Source organism: Leptosomus discolor, chromosome 5 (assembly GCF_034619465.1).
Source record: "Leptosomus discolor isolate bLepDis1 chromosome 5, bLepDis1.hap2, whole genome shotgun sequence".
Taxonomy (NCBI): Eukaryota; Metazoa; Chordata; class Aves; order Leptosomiformes; family Leptosomidae; genus Leptosomus; species Leptosomus discolor.
In genome coordinates this window covers 52,704,701-52,721,552 of record NC_141395.1, presented here as the reverse complement: position 1 = coordinate 52,721,552, position 16,852 = coordinate 52,704,701, and the positions used below count along the sequence as shown (strand labels likewise).

The 16,852-nt window shown below is 44.5% G+C and overlaps 1 protein-coding gene across 2 annotated transcripts; it reads right to left on the bottom strand.

Moving 5' to 3' along the window:
* Positions 1–55: 55 nt before the first annotated feature.
* Positions 56–15,340, bottom strand: E2F5 (E2F transcription factor 5). Of its 2 annotated transcripts, XM_086465178.1 has the most exons (9): positions 15,215–15,340; positions 8,860–8,969; positions 8,018–8,179; positions 6,719–6,762; positions 5,239–5,303; positions 3,313–3,580; positions 2,426–2,626; positions 1,978–2,022; positions 56–659 (listed from the first exon to the last, which is right to left on the bottom strand). In XM_086465178.1, the coding sequence occupies exons 1-9, from the start codon at positions 15,338–15,340 to the stop codon at positions 550–552; spliced, it is 1,131 nt and encodes a 376-aa protein (XP_086321304.1). In that variant the 3' UTR covers positions 56–549. The 2 variants fall into 2 exon arrangements, with proteins under 2 accessions (XP_086321304.1, XP_086321305.1); XM_086465179.1 differs by lacking the exons at positions 2,426–2,626; positions 8,860–8,969; positions 15,215–15,340 and having other exon boundaries at positions 8,018–8,070.
* Positions 15,341–16,852: the final 1,512 nt, after the last annotated feature.

Genomic DNA, 16,852 nt, shown 5'->3' with positions numbered 1-16,852 from the left:
AAACAGACCTTTCCTATTATCTAGGAAAGTGGAATGTCAGAAGTCAGTGTGAGAAACTTAAAGTGCTAAAACAGAAGGCACTTCACAAAATTGGTTCACTGAAACAATTTAGCATAACTCAAGTTGGTATCCTTCACTTTTCAGCTTGGCAGTGAAAGCTTCAAAATTCATTGAAAGGTTAAAAAAATAGAAAGCTTCTTGGCAGTAAAGCTTCAAAGAAAATGCTGTTAACTGTGAGCAAGAAGCCTAATCATTTTAAAAAAAATGATCAAAGGCTCTAAAGCATTTTCACTTTTCTTGCTAAAGAAAACTCCAAACAATTGGATTACACAGAGGACACTCATGTGAAAAAACCATGCCAGAATTATTGATAAAAGCCCTTTTTTCTGGTTGTTTAATTTTTGTGAAGTAGTTAAGGAAGCAAAAGGAAATATACTCCCAGAGTCAGTGAACTACGAAGTTATACATTCATTATTCAAATACTTAGGTTATGAAGAAGTCTAGAATGTTATAGTTAGAGGTAGATAAGTAGTCTGGTTGACACAATATCTAATAATTTAGTATCTGCACATCAAAGAGATCACAGACTCCTTCATTATCATCCAGGTTAAAGTTGTAGTCATCTCCGGGAGTAGGAGAGAGTCGTAAGAGAGGAAAAACTGTAAAGCAGGAATAGTTTAGTTTAAATTAAAACACTTGTGGAATATCAGCCCTATCTCGTAATTCAGTATGTTTGTCATCACCAGTATCAGGGTTAGTCTTAAAACAGTCTCGATAACCTGACAAGCGTGCTACAGTACATACTGTGAAGACCTGTATTGCCTTCAAACTAAGGCAGTAAGTGATGTGTCTACTTTTTTTCCTTAGTATTTTAGTGAATTTGCTGGAATGGAGTGATAGCTGTGGAATATGGACTTAAATTCTCCTTCTGTGGCAAAGAAGTTCCGGAGCAGCTTTTGAAACTTTCATCAGAAAGCCATCGTTTATAATTCCTTTGCCTTGTTGGCACTGCATGTATTTGCCTTCAAGTACTTATCATTTCTAGTCAGGAAGTTAGCATTAGCCCCGTTTTACAGATGAAAATGCTTGGTGCACTGCATTTCAGGCGTGGACTTGAAGGTGTCTTCAGGGAGGGAAAGCAAGAGAAGCCTCAGCCCTCAGGCTGCACCTCAGGAACTCTAACTAGTGCAGGTGAGCTGGGCATGCTGTACCTGCCCTAGAAGTGGAGACTGTTTCCATTTTAGCCATCGATTGGCACATTCACACAATCCCATCTTGCCCCTTGGATCTTACAGTTACACGGGTCTTCCTGGAAGAGCCCTGAGGTCATCTGCTTGAAGGGCAGGTATTAGGAGAGGCTGCTCACAGCCACACAGTTACAGGGTGAGAGGAACAACGGGGTGAGAGGAACAATGCCAGCTGGGCTCACCTCTCTGCCTGGCACCTCAGCGAGGCAGGGAGCATGTGAACTTCCTAGCTGTGCTTTAGTTCTGCACTCATGGCCACTAAGGTGCAAGAGCAGAAATGGGTGATGTTTGTCTGTTCTGTCAGTGTACCCCGGCTGCCCATGTACCAGTCTGCGTGCAGGCATGTAGATACGTTCTGAAATGTTTACTCAAAGCTCCTGCAGGAAGCCTGAGGCAAAACAGAATTAAACTAGATTTTTTAAATTATTTTTTTTAAGGCAGCACTTCTTTCTTTATTCCTGAATTAAGGACTGGTGGTGGGTTACTCATGCATGTAAGTGCTTGCTGGATTAAGACTTTCATATTCTGATTGTTAAGTAAAACTTGCAGGGAATGGAAAGGGGAGAGCAAAGACAAGAGTGACAAAGACAGAGAAGGCAGCACAGGGGAAAGAAGTAGTTTTGTACTGACTCTTGGCATCAGATTTAGGACACCTACCAAGAGTGCTGCTCACACAAAACCCATGCTGCTACTGCTCATTACTAGAAAAGTAAAGATGTCAAATACTTACCGTCAGAAGACATGAGTTCATCGATAATATCCCCACTGATGTTTCCTGTGAAAGACAGGAGCACATGTTTACAGAAGTCAACAGAGGCTCGTTAGAACACTGGTTTGCAAAGTACCGTATGGGTCACGTGCGCAGTGTAAGAGCGGTAGGGACAGCATGCCACATAATACCTAAAATATATTCATCTTTGTATCCTTCATGTTTTCCTGATACATTTCTCCCACTGATCCCTTATAACCCTAGAGCCACATACAACAGGAACCCGATTTGGTGGCAGAGAAAGGTATTTTGCTCAAAATGAGTTTGCTACTTAGAGCTGGCTCAGTGGCTTTGTCAGGAGATAAACAGAGGCCTGTCATGTCTTCTGTGCAACTCATCGGTAACCTGGTCACAAAGAAGGGCTCAGGAAAACAATAAAGACATTTAAACAGTAACTACTGCTTCCTACCTGCGGGCTCTTCCATCTTTGCTATGTCGAACGAGTTTGGCTTGAGAATACAGTTAACGTCCAGGGGCAGCAAGCCCGGGTAGTCATTTGAGCTAGCTGTAGCTTGGGCGACATCTCCCGAAAGGCTGGGGTACAACACCGACTCGGGAAGGCTGGAGTAAGGAGCTGCTGGGGTTGCACTGTTCTGCTGCACACTGCCATCTACAAAGACAGAAAGGCACGTGATAAAGTCTGTTATGATAAAAGGGAACACAAAACGCCTGCACCCGGCTTTGTTTTTGAGAACATGGCCAACGTCTGGGATGAGGTGAGAGGAGTCTCCCCCTTCTGAAGTCGCAGGCACAATTTAATCAGGACCCCTCAGAAATGCAGTCTGTAACACTGATAGCATTTTCTTAAATCTTTTCCTATTACCCTACTATTATGAAAAAACCGCCTGATATTCAGGCGGTCTCTCACCATGGCTATGCGGAAGAAGGTAAGTGACCTTGTGGCACAGAAGTTGGAACTGGTGCCTGTTATTATCTGTCTCATTGAAAGGCACATGTTCAAACCGTATCCTTCATGAGAGGTTGGCAATTTCATTCCACACTGCATTCTGGAGCAGCACCTCAGAATAATTAACAGGATCGCATCCAAAACCTGTTCAGTGTAAGATGATAAGCTACGAGGGATCAATCTGTTTCCCCAGACAGAAGAGGAAGGGGCTTCTCTGTAACCTCCTGAGAGCTGTTAGTAAGCTCTTGGGGTTGTTTCTTAACAGACAGCTGCTACGCTCTGCAGAATCTTGATCTTTCTTTTACCTACCACCTTTTCTAACAGTTTCTTCTTCCCCTCCAGTTCCCCCCACCCCCACCCACCCAAGGCAGGAAAAACCCTGGACCCACCTGATGGTGTGTCTGCAACTGATGTTTGCGGTAACTCTTGTCCTGGGTTCAGATCGTGCTGTTCTGGTGCATTTTGAGGAGCCGTAGCCGGTTTAAGGGGAGTCGCTGGAGCTGCGGGCTGAGATGGGGGCTGTGCAAGGTCATCGGGCGGTGGAACTGGGAACACCATGGGTTTGGAGGAGCTTGATTCTTTATTTATAAGCAGCACATGGATAGGTCCTGAACTACTTTTAAGATTGATCTGGTATTTCTTCTGTCCATTCTGTCCCTGTGAAGGTGGTACATTATGAAAGTTACCATTCCTTGAGAACGTGGAACTTTACCAAATATAACCGTAATGGCACAAACTTATTTCCCACAGAAAGTAATCAACATGTTTGAACAGACTTCTCAAACTGATGCAGAAGATAAATACAGTGCTCTTCTAGTTACATCACTAGGAAGAGCGGAGAATTGGCACAAACTTGTCAGAGCATACTCAGGAAAAAAAATGCATTTAAAACTAATACATGTGATCTAATAAAAAAACAAACCCAAACCAGATTACAAACCTGTAATGTATTTACCTGCCCAGAACACAGTTACAGAGGACACAAATATACGACTCTTCGACATGCTTAACTAAATGTTGAATTCAAGTTACATGAGACTTACAGCAGGGCTATGTTTTATCAATAACAATAGTGATAAATAACTATTTCTGTACATTTACATTTCTTCCTTTTAAATGGAGCATCATAATGATCCTGGTTGGGACCAAGCATCCTAAACCAGCTGGATATCTCACCCAGACTGAGTGAACACAGGATCGTGAGTCAATGGAAACAATCTCTTAGCTGATCTGCCAGGCCTTCTTTTGGCAAGTTACTTAAGCAATACAGCTAGGACTAGCTTCCTCTAGCACAGTCTCAATGAGGCTCCTGACTCCACAGTGGCTAATTCAGCAAATGAGTTTTCAGCAAGTACGTTCTAGAAAAAATGAGGATGACAAAAGCGGGGAAGGAGCCTCGCGGAAGGGGAATCAAAGCAAAAACATCCAATCTGAACTTGGTGATGAAGACTAAGATCATCTCTTTTAGTCCTCCACAAAAAGCAAAACAAACCCCAAACAAACCCCACCCCAACATCAGAGCTGCTAACTTTGGTCCCACAGAGAACCTTACCACTGCCTGAACTGATTTCAGCAGAGATGGACAAAGATAATACCACTGATCAGCTTCACGGTTCTAGCTTTGGATGCTCTTGTGATATTAGACTGTGCTCAGCCTCACTAAAAACAGCTTGTGAAACTTCTCAGGTGAATTTTGGCCTTCTGCAAGCATGGTGGCTATCATGCTTCTCCCAACTATGTAAACCCTGTTTAAAACAGAGCATTGCAACAACAACAACAACATCATCAAAATTAAAGATGGACAGAGGTAACTTGGCCTCCTACTTTAATCCTCTCCATTTAAGCCTTTTGGCTAAAGTGAGACTGCAGTCTCTCTATCCAGTCCAGTACCATGAGACTAAACATAAACTAAATCTAAACTAAACCTACAACTAAATCTAAAAGGTTTTTTCATAAGAGATCTGTTTCAACAATACAACAGAGAAACCAGACACATAAAAGTCACTGCTAGTAAGTTCTCAAGGGAATTTGTGAAAGTTACATGTAATTTAGAAAGTTGAAACATTTAAAAGCAAGAAAGAAGAGAGGGCAAAGAAACCCACTATTATATCTCGCTTTTAAAAGAAGACAGAGTTACCATTAGTCTATCTAGGTGTACAAAACCCACTTTTTCCCACCCAGCCTCTCCTTTCTCAACTGAAACCACCTTAATTCCTTCCCTTGAAGGGGATAGAGATAAATCCTCCACTGTAATGTAGCTCTTCTTTTCCACTGTCCCTCTAGAACACTTAGGTAAACAAGAAACCAGTACATACCATTTCGGGTATAGGTACTTCTAACTGTGTACCACAAGGTGCTTGAATTGCTAGAAGTGTGTCTCCTGGTTAAACAGCAATTTTTAAGAGTTAAATGTGCACAATTTTTTTTATGTCTTGCATGGTATCCTCTCAAATGAGATATGGTAATTCTCTAAGGCCACTTAAAATACTGCATAATTCTAGCACAAATAAACTTGCGGTGGGACTTGCATAGTCCCTATAAGATCCAAGTATATCCCATACTATAAATCACAGAATTCCCATAGACCACAGTTGCAAGAACCTTTTCTCGTAGCAGTACAAGGTTTACCACTTTCTTTACCTGTTTGTTACTGTCCCCAGACCTCCTAGTTGTATACGTAACGTGAGGTGAGAATATTTCACTAGTTTCTTTTTCAGCTAAAACAGCTCTGGTCCAGCTCACTTTATGGCTTTGAAGAATGGTGGTAGTATGGAGAGATTTAACAGAAGGAAGAAAAGGTATTAATGATCACCTTTAGTGCCAGCAGTTCCAAGTGTCTAAGCTCACAGCTTCTGCAGCACATACCACTGGGATGTTAACAGCTGGCTATCGAACTCACCTGTGGCTTGCTACGTGCACTAAAATGTACTGGTTAAAGTCATGAGATCACAAGTACAACAGCACTGGCACAACCTGCCTTACATTGCAGGTCACTCGCCCATCATGTCCCCTTTGTCTGTAACTTGCAGTAATGTTTCTCCTTTGCCTCCTACGAGACACTGAAGTACTATGTGACTGGCATAGTAGGCGCTCCACGTTTTCTAACGACCAACTCCTTTTAGTAACAGCTCTGCTTGTTAAACTCCACGGTAGCTCTCTAACCTTGCATTTTTATTCAAAACCACACCCAACTTTCCCTGTGGCAAAGAAGAGATGGTTCTGACCCTAGCTGGAGCCTGAACAACAATCTTCCCTTGGGTGCCCCAGGATCAGGAAAGGATGTCAAGGGAAGTAACTTCTGCCTGCAGTTCTTTGCAATTTCTTCAAATTTAAATAAAAAAGATTGCTTTTGTACAGGAGTAGCAATGCCCCATCTTTGAGCTGCAGCTGGCTCCATTTACATATAGCTCCCTCTGGCCACAGCTGCCACCAGAAAATGTTATGAAATTTTGACCTGCGGGGTCTTTCTGGTGGGTTAGACCAACATGGTCCCTGGTTGCATTAACGGCCTAAGGCAAGCTGCTGCAAAGTATGAATACAGAAAAAGACATCCGAAACAAGTACTCCAGAAACAGCTGAGCTCCTATTCCATACCATCTGTGAGTACAACTAGCAAGTGCGAGAACTTGCTAGTCATGAACATTGTGAGGGATATCTACTTAGTACTGATCACTACTGAATACTTCTAAATTCAGCATACTTGCAGGGAAAAAGCAGGTTAGTTAGCAAGCTAGTTTTCACAAGGAAGATCAGGAAATCCCTAACTTTAAAAAATACAGCCTAGAAGCAACTTACCATTGAAGCAGTTGCAGATATCTTCATGGGTGACATATGAAAACGTAATTTATGTCAAGGAACGTTTTTCTTAAAGCAACATGAAACTGGTATTTGTTGCCCTCTAAAAGAAGTTGTCCAAACTGAACTTAAACTATAAACGCATTGCTGTTACTCAGAGGTGTAATCAAGGCATGATTTTTGTCTTTCAGAATGGCTAGTTAAAAACAGAAGAGTTCTGTCTTTCAAATAAAAAAAAAATCTGTATCCGTAAAGAAAACACAAAAAGAAAATAGTTGTGTAGCTTGAATGAGAAGAGATTCTTCTAAAAAAGGAAACATGTAACACCTTGTTTTGAAGAATAATTTACCTCACTAACTTGACACTACAGAATTAAAGTACATATCAGGACTTCCCTCAATCACACAAAAATACTGCCAGAGGGGACCTGAGAGTTCACCTGCCATCCCATTCCCCTGCATTGAGGCAGGATCAACTGTTAGACGTTCCAGACAGATGTTTGCCTCCTCTCTTCTGGGAAACCCCCAGTGATAGATATTCCACCGCCTTCCTGGGAGGTCAATTCCAGTGCTAGCTCTCCCAAAAGAAAGCTTCTCCTAACATCTAACTTCAATCTCCTTTGCTATGAAACCTATTTTACAGGAACAGTTTCTGTAGAGAAACTCAAATAATTTTTAAGTACTCGTCACTACTGCTACAGAGAAGAGCGGCACTTTCCTGCTCCCAGTTTCAGGTGTTTGTTTTGCTCAATACCTTGCAAGACAGCTAAACACATGGTTACCAGCAATGCAGCTGGAACTCTCTGCTCACAGGGTATTTACACACAGGATTTTTTTCCAGTTTCAAACCAAACAAGCTTCAGGACTTTGTCAACTCAATTTATCTTTGGGTGATAGCTTAATCTTTTCAAGAGAAGGAAGCAACACAAAAAAAGATTCATGTAAAGCCCTGGTAAGAAACTATAAATTCAAGTGCCAGAAAGCAATACAATTCATTTAAAATAAGACACCAGAATTATACTATGGACTTAAAAATTACTGCCATATATATATATATATATATATATATACACACACGTGCTAAATTATTTGCAGGTTACTAATCGTACAGTCACAGAAGTTAAAAAGTGATGTAAATTAGATTTACACTTTCCTTCTTTTTGAACCAAAACCAGAAAAAATATTTGCCTTTCCTTGCTTCTAGAGAAAATGGGCTATACTGTGCTTTATCCACGACTTACACCTTAACTGTTGCTATAATTCTAGTTCCAAGATGCACACAATTAATTTAAAAGGATATTGGTGGTTTGTAGAATCATCCATGACATTCTTGATACTTTGCTGAAGCCACAGTTTCTGCTGATCCAATTCTTTTTCTTTTAGCTCTAGATCTTCAATTTCAGCTTCCAGATACCTCAGCCTGTCTATGACTTCTTTTGTATTGCAGCCAGCACCTACTCCTCTTAAAAAGTTATAAGCGTTCATGAAATCACAAGTAAAAATCTAAAGCAAACACGCAAAGATAATTTCTTAAGACTACTTTCAACATTCTGAAAATCTACTAATATTCCATATGAAGGAAATGAGCGTTTACCTTCCCATCAGTGTTTTAACAGAAAAATGAAAATTCCTAACTTCAGATCAAATTTAGAATTCTCCTCTCGCAAAATTTATTTTCTTTTGGAATTAAGGCTTTTTTTTGCATTGGAGCATTTTCTGCATTGCAGGCCCTTTCTCCTTCCCCTCTGACTCTTAGCTTGAGCTTTCACCTTCAGTGACCCAAGAGAAAACAGACATGGACAAAAGGCGGGTAGGGAGGTGGAGACAGTGTGTTCCAATACCCCTCCCCGATTCATCTTGAGTAAATTTTTCAACTACAAGTACTAGTTATAAAGTAGCACTACAAGTTTTCTGAGATTTTCTCTCCTGTATGCTTTAAATTTGATTTTATATATCAAAGACACAAGTTAAAGAGAAGACAAACAAAATTCATTTGCAACTTTCCTGTAATTCTAAAAGGTCGTCTTGCCCATTGACAAGCGTAACATCAACTTTACGGTGTCACATCTAGTCAGGAGAAGTGGAAAGCAGCAAATTGTTGCTCTTGAGCACACGAAAATTTGCAGAATTGACATGGCTTACTTCCACTGGATGCTGTTTTTTGACTTCTTCTCAATGAGATCAATCCCCTCCAAAACATTGGTGATATCATAGATCCTTCTCTTCTGCCTCACAGCAAGGGTATCAGCCGCCTGCCAAGAGAAGAACAGCAACTTGCATGCTGAGGGCCAAAGCCGGTTCAGCCATTCCCTTGCAAAAACACCAACTAATGTCATTCTGAAGGGGGAAGGTTCAGCTCTTCGAGAGCCAGGTGCCCAAGCACAAATTCAGAAGTTCAGCACCCACATGAAGGGCTACACAGCGCGCTGAGAGGAGTCACCTCTGAAGACCAGCAGATGGTCCCTTGTCAGAGAGGACAGTTCACGCACATTGCAAAGACTGTGCCTGGTATCTGGAGCACGTGCTATTCAACTGCACGGAGGAGCTTGCAATGCTGTCTTTGGAAGGCAGGAAAAAGTAGGGAAGGCAGACAGCAATGCCCTGCCGTGGAGCAAGCCTCCGAAGCCAGCAACGTATTAAGTTTATCAACCCTTCTGCTGACACTCGAGGCATTGCAGTCTTTGTTTGGACTAAACTCTGCTGGGATATGAAACAACAGGGCTGTAACTGCAAAGCAGCTGAGGGAGAGCTGCCACGTTTCAAGCCAGCATCATCCTCTAACATTTCACTGCATGAATCCACCTCGCAGCGTGCCTGGGCTCACTCAATCTGTCACACTGAGCACCAAGAGCCGTTTCACAGCCATCAGCACCCTCCCTGGTACGGCTCACAGGGACGCTCGCCACCATCACGCTATCACTTGTACGTCACAGCTAGCTGTGCTGTGTGTCTGTGTGCTGTCACAGCTTGTCACTCAAAGCGAAGCAGAATGTCGGGCAGAGGAAAGCCTGCTTCATGCTGTAATTCTTTTCATGGGGACCTTTATGTACCTGATGCAAAGACTAAAGATAAAATAAGCAAACCTGAGCTAGTCACACCTTCCACAGCCTCAGGTCTTTGACGCTGTAAAGCAGCTCAAGTTCAAAGAATATTAGCTAAAAGGAGAGACAGTAAAGAGGAGTCTAACTCTCTAAGTACTCAGGACACTCAGATACAATGATTATAAGGGATTATATGTATTAAACAGACTAGAAGAAAAGAAGAAAAATAAAGAGCAGGATAGCTGGCAAAGACTTCTGCATCCCAAATTTGAACTAATGCATAAAGCCAACTGATTTCCACGATAGGCACATAATAATTTATTTCAGTTTGTCCAACAATCTATTAAATTAATGCTTTTACAAAGTAGGCTATATGAAGAGTACAACCTGAGACAACCACAAATGGGAAGGAAAACCAAATCAACTTTATAGCAAAGTCCACATAATTCCTTTTACAGTATTTTCTGAAGCATACTCAAACTCACTAATCTTCCAAAGAAATTACATTTTCCTATTAGAAAGTTAATTACTAGAACTTAGTAGTACAATTTTTTTTTCCAGTGAAGTAAAATTAAAAGGAAAAATGAAAGAAGAATGGAAAGTAAAAAAATGCTCTTATAGCCATGAAGTATAAACACTGCTCTTTCTCCTTGACAGCGAGGTACCTACTAAACAATGTTTCTACCAATATCGTTATCAACAATTATCTTTTGTATGGTCTTCTGTAGCAGTCCATTAAAATCTTCTCCTACCTAATGAAACAAAATACAAACACATAGGAAGTGCACTTTCGTTCTCCCCAAGGAAACAGGCTCTTCAATCACCTGTGTCAGCAGGTATGTGCCCGCTATCTTCACCTGCGATTTTCGCTGCACGCCATGCATACATGCTGCTTACTGCGATTGCGAGAGATATCCAGGAAGTGACAAAATTGATGCTGCCTGCACAATTTTTAATGAACACCTCATATATCTCACAGTCTTAAGAGGCACAATTTCTGCAAGCTCTCTACTTTATTCAGTGCAAGGAAGGGACAGCAAACGATCAGCTGCTATTCAACTTTCTGCCTTTGTCCCACTGCTCTACATATGGACCTAGGACATAGCCTACCGCTCACGGTTTGAACGATGAAGAAACTGCTCTGGAGACAGATTTCACCACCTCATGAGATTTTCCAAAAGGCCTGTCTGTACAATATGCAAATGCTTTACTAATCTTATATAATAACGTATTTTCAAACTACGCTGGTGGTAAAAGATAGCAACGTACACAAACTCGTAGCTATGATACCAAAGTCTAAGACTTATTAAAAAAAAAAAAAATCACCAATTTTGAGTGCCAAACTTCAGATGTTTCAAAATCAGAGTAATCTCAGCACTCTGAATGCTATTGCATTTCATATGCCCAAAGCACAGCTCCCATCAACACCAGCAGTGGAGATACACCACTGCTGCAAACCAGGCTCCAGAAGCCCAGGTTAGGGATGGAGAAAATGAACGACAGAGTTACAAATGTATCTGGCTTGACCAGCCCTGTGTGTAATTCAGTCACAGCTACAAAGTCCAACTACTTACAGCAAGAATTCCAACAAGGAAGTTACACTGGAGCCAGTTTGGGAAGTTCAATCCAGATATTCACTAGCTTCCTGGTGCTGGTCTTGTAACCGAATTATTTTCTCAAAACTTTATGGGGTGTTTCACAGATATTTTAAAAACAAATTGAAAAGTTCCTCCTCAACACTCCAGTGGTTCACCACCTTCTGGTAGGCACATGGCTCAGAAATTAAGTTCAGACATTCAGTTTCTTCATACAAACCACACAATAATGACTTCAATAATTAAAAGAGCCTCCTGAGACAAATCTCCCATTGTCAAAAGCACTTTTAAAACTCATCATTTCTCAGCCTATGTCAAATGGTCGAAGCACATCCAGCAGCACAAGAAAGGGATGTCTACCACAATGGCCCTGCTAACACGGTTGGACATAGCTTCCACACTCCTTCCTCTGAATCATTTCTATCTGCAGTTCCTTCACAAAATCTTTTTAATGTAAAGCTGCCACACTCTAGTCACTCCTTCTGGTACCTCCTCAGGCTTTGATTACAAATGTATCCAAGACAAGCAATATATGAGTGTCTCACAGGCAGGTTTGGAACTGAAAGGAAAATATCTAAGCGCAGCACTTTGCTTTGTGTGCATTCAGGTTGTGCCACTTCTGGACTACAGAAAACGCTCTGTTCAGCACAGTTTCAGCTAGAAGCATGCAGACACGCACACCCCACCCCACCCCCCTCCTCCCCACTGCCTCCCGAAATAAACCAACCAACCAGAAAAAGGGTAGTCGAGAGCTTGGGTGCACGCTTACAAAACTTCTTTGCTCCCTGGGAGCTGACAAAATGCAGCAGGAATCATCAGCTGCACATTTGCTGCATTAGCACTGAAGAGCGGAGGAAGTCACCAGAGCACCATGGCAGAATTCCGAATACCGTGTCGCTACTGCGGCGCTTCACAAAGCAGAAGGGCCAGCAACACCTGCTTGCTCTCCCTGTGCTGAAGGAATCTTCCGGGCTGTGCCCATAGCAGATCACAACGTCTTCTCCCCAAGAGGACTGTCAGCAGTTTGGTGGGAGTTTTAAAGTGAACAGCGTGCATGGCAACCTGTACGTAACAGCACTGAGTATCACTGCACATGTAATGACTAAGGGAACGTAAAATTTAACAGAGAGGCTTTTTCTTCTTCTGTGGAATACGGTAAGTGTAAGGCAGCTGTTACTTGCTCCTGACCACACTTCTAAAGGTAGTGGTAAACAAGTAGATTTTAGAGTACCTGATGCTTTGCACTGATCGCAAACACTACTAAACCTTGAGTACAGCAGGGATAGCATTCTGCTATAAACCAAGCCCCTTTAAGAAATCAAGGCAAAAGCAATTGTATGCTACCAAAGAGAAGGAACACACGATGTTTTGGGAGTCATTTCAGGCGCTTTATCCCTTATACACTCATCTTGCTCTTTTTCTCTCTTCCCTGCAATTTATGGGTTGCTGCATACAGGAACTTTGTTTTCTTTCCCTTCCATCTCATCCCTTAATGTTTTAAGCTTATTTGCATAACTACATTTGTTTATACAGGATTATTCAGGGGCAGTTATACAATTATTGGAAAACAGGTATTTGATTTTAAAGTAAGCACTGTAGAATACAAATTCCAAGTAAATAAAAACCTCGCTTCCACACCCACGAGTTGTTAGATGTTAGCAGAGAAGCATCCAGAGCTACAACATTTCCAAAACCAGCTCACCATACAGAACTCGCAGGGCTCCCTGCTCCTAAAGCAAGGAACTGTGCACACACAGAGGATGATGCATCACTGCTTCGTGATGGGTGAGCACACATGTCCCAAAGTATCCCCTTACAGATGGCTTAACTGTAATTACAGACGTATCAAAAAGTCACCAGGAAATATCCTATAAAACAGCTTTTCACTCTCAATTGTTAAATCACAAAGCCAGAAGTACACTTAATGTTTCCAAATTGTATTTTCTGCATAGTGCACTGCAGGTTTTGCTACGGAAATACTCATCAGCAGCGTGACATCAGATGGTCAATACCTGTCCGCAGGGATACATCTGAAGATGCTCACCGCGTGAATCATTTCTTGGAACGCTCTGTTCCACTTCCAAGACCGTCCTGGTTCTGCAATTCCCTGAGCACACTGACATAACATACATGCTGGCTTTCATTTTTCCTTAGATAGGTGGCTTATTTATGAGAAATACCTGTTTACAGAAATGATTGTTCTCAATCATCATTTATGAAAGTACCAACAACTGACTGCCTTCAGTTAGTGTTTACTTCCAACAAACCGTATCCTGCAATTCAGAACCAGGCTCCAACAAAGGCTTTGAGCAGAAGTGTCTATGACTTGTTGCAATGCCCACTTACTATTCCCTGGCTATCAACTCTTCCCTTCCCTCCAGGTAGACACCTTCCTCACAAAAGGGAAGGAGAAACATTGTCCCACCCCGCTACACAGCCCAACTTTATTGTTCAAATCCATCCTCTTTGGCTCTTTAAGCTAAGCTTTTTGGCCTGATGCCTTACAAATTACATTTTGCTTCTCAAACCGACCTGGAACACCTTGCAGCACATGACAGATAATAAAGTAAGCCGCACAACAACCCCCGAGATGTGGACAGCTTAGTTCAGTTTTACTAGAGGCAGTTAAATACTAAAAAGTTAACCAATTTGTCCAGACTGCAGCGTAACTGAAAAAGGAATATAACACCTACCAGCATCCTTCCCACTTCCCCCTGAACCTGCGCTACCCACAGCAACATCACTGAAGCGCCAGCTCCCTGAAGAGGGATGCACAGAAATGCTCCGAGAACACCATTCACGTCCTGGAGCCCATCAAGAAAAATCAACAAATAAGGTCCGTTTTCCAGAAAGGGCTTCAAGTAACCAGAGTGCCAAGCCGGCCTCTTCCTGCCCTTCGCTTAACCCCCCAGCAGCTCACCGAGGACCTTAACCAGCCAGGCAAATCACACTTTTGCCTGCAGGCACTGTGCACCCCAGCAGCCCGGCGGGCAGAGCAGAGCCCCAGCCCTCAGCCAGGGCGCAGCATGCTCCAGGGAACTGGTGAGTGGGACACTGCGCCAAGGGTCCCTCCTGCGATGGAGCAACCTCCTGGTGCGAGGGCGTGGCGCAAGGTAGGCTGGTCCCAGGGCTTCCCCGGGAAAGTCCTCCTGCTGCCCTCTCGCCTCCGAAGTGGCAGGCTGCAGGGGTGGGTGACGATGATCTGCCACCCACCCCTCCAACTGAGCATCTTCCGTACGTATCAAAAAAGTACTAAAAAGAGGACGGTCTGTTTTTCCACAACGTTTCCCCTTGGTAAATAGGCATTGAGGGCAACAGGTGAGAAACAGGTTTAAAAAAATGGCCTGTACACTGAGCTGGTGCAGAGAGCAACGCTGGGGAGTAAAAAATAAATAGGAAATCCCACAAATCAGTGAGCTACATGTTGTGCACGGTAACTATTTTAACCTCTTAAAAAAAAGAGTGGAAACTACAGAATAGTTTGGGTCAGAAGGGACCTAAAAGATTGTCCGGTTCCAATCCCCTGCCACGGGCAGAGCCACCTTCCACTGGACCAGGCTGCTCCAAGCCCCATCCAGCCCGGCCTCGGACACCTCCAGGGAGAGGGAACGCGCACTTTAGCCCCCCGGGCCGGCTGTCAGCCACCACCGGGCAGCCGCAGCCCGTCAGCGGCCGGGGCACCCCCCGCCGCCCGGCGGGGGAGGCAGGGAGCGTGCGGCCCGCCCGGCCCCCGCGCTGCGCCGCCCTCCCGGCAGCTCGGCGGGGCTGTGCGGGCCGGCGAGGCCCGGCGGTGCCGCAGGCGCCGTCCCCGCCGCGGGCAGGCCGCCGCCATGGCGCCGCCGCCCCGCCCCGCCCTCGCACCGCTTTGAGGTCCAGCACGCCGTCCTTGGCCTCCTGCAGCAGCGACACGAACTTGGTGGTCAGCAGCCCCAGGCTCTTCTCGTGGCGGCTGCTGCCGCCGCCCGCCGCCTCGGCCGCCGCGGCCATGCCGCCCGCGGGGCCGCCCCGCCGCGCCACGTGTCGCGGCCGCTGCAACGGCCCGAGCGCGGAACGGAGCCCCGGCCCGAGGGCTGCGGCGGGAGGGGCGGCGCCGCAGGAAGTGACGCCGCCGCCGTTGCCTAGACACCGGCATGTTTCGGCCGCGGGGGGCGAGCGGCTGCCGCGGGGCAACGGGCCGCGCCCGCTACCGGTGCTGCGGCCGCGGGGCAGGTGGCGGGCCCGGCCCGGGCCCCGGCGGGCCTACTCCTCTCCCTGCGGCCTCCGGCCAGCAGAGCCAAGCCGGGCCGGGCCGGGCCGCCCCGCGGCCGGCGGGAGAGGAATCACACTTGACTGCGCAGCCGGGCCGGGCCTTGGCTCGGGCTCCCCCAGGGCGGGCGGCGCGGGACCGGAGGCCGCCTAGGACGGGAGGAGGGGACCGGGGCGTGGGCCTGGCTACCCCCGCCGGCTGCCTTTCCCCCGCACGATAGCTCCTCGGTACCCAGGTCACCGTCTGCATGCGCTACAAAACACTCAGATTAAGGGTAGAGCACGTTCTCACCTCTGCTGCGGCCAGGCGAGAGTCACTGAGGATGGGGGCTGCCTGGCCTGTCCCTCGCTAGTGTCCAAATATTCTCTGCCTTAAGGTCCCTCAGGGTACACCCCTTTCCCTCAGTTACCACCCGATAAAAGTAGAGAAGCTTTAAAGTCCACATAGCCTAAGAATTGAGGGGGTGACTCATGTTCCTCCTGGTCTCGGATAACACAGGCCTGTCCTGATTGATTACACATTCAGTTCCGATTGAGGTAGACGCATTACCTTGTCTGGAAGTGAAAACAAAACAGAATCTCATCACAGAATCAGTTTTAAATTGTCACGATTAATTGCATGTGACAGGGGCAGAGTTCATATTTCATTTATATTCGTATTTATTTTGTTTATTCATTTATTTTATGCCTTTCAGTAATGTCAGGCGGGAATTTATCAGTCTGAATAGGTAAATTTGGCACAGCTTTGACCTACACCATATTCATAACATTTTATCATTTTGAAGGTAGAACTCATTTAAATATCTTTTAAGGAGATGTGAAGAAGCCCTATAAGCATAAAGAGAGAAGCTATGCCAAAGGTAGAATTAGCCCTATGAAAAACAAACAATCCAAACACCACTAATGCATGCCTGTACCCAAGTACAGATTTCTGAGCCAAGAGCAGGGACTAGAAAGAATTTATGTTAAAACCAGTAACATCTCCCTACGATGAAATCAGAAAATAGCATCAGAACGAAAATTTTAGAGGAAAAACTCTAATCTTATTAATAAACTGAATCAAGATAAGAGCAAGTTTTTTTACCTTCCTGGTGCATTCCAGGTGTTCGATTAATTCACACAAAGTGTAGCTTGGTCAAATAATAAAGGAAAAAAGTGGCCAAGAAAACACTTGATAAACATGACAGAAAAGCACTGTGAAGTGGTACAACCTTTCTGCACCAGTGATACCCATTTAAATACTATAGAGCAGCT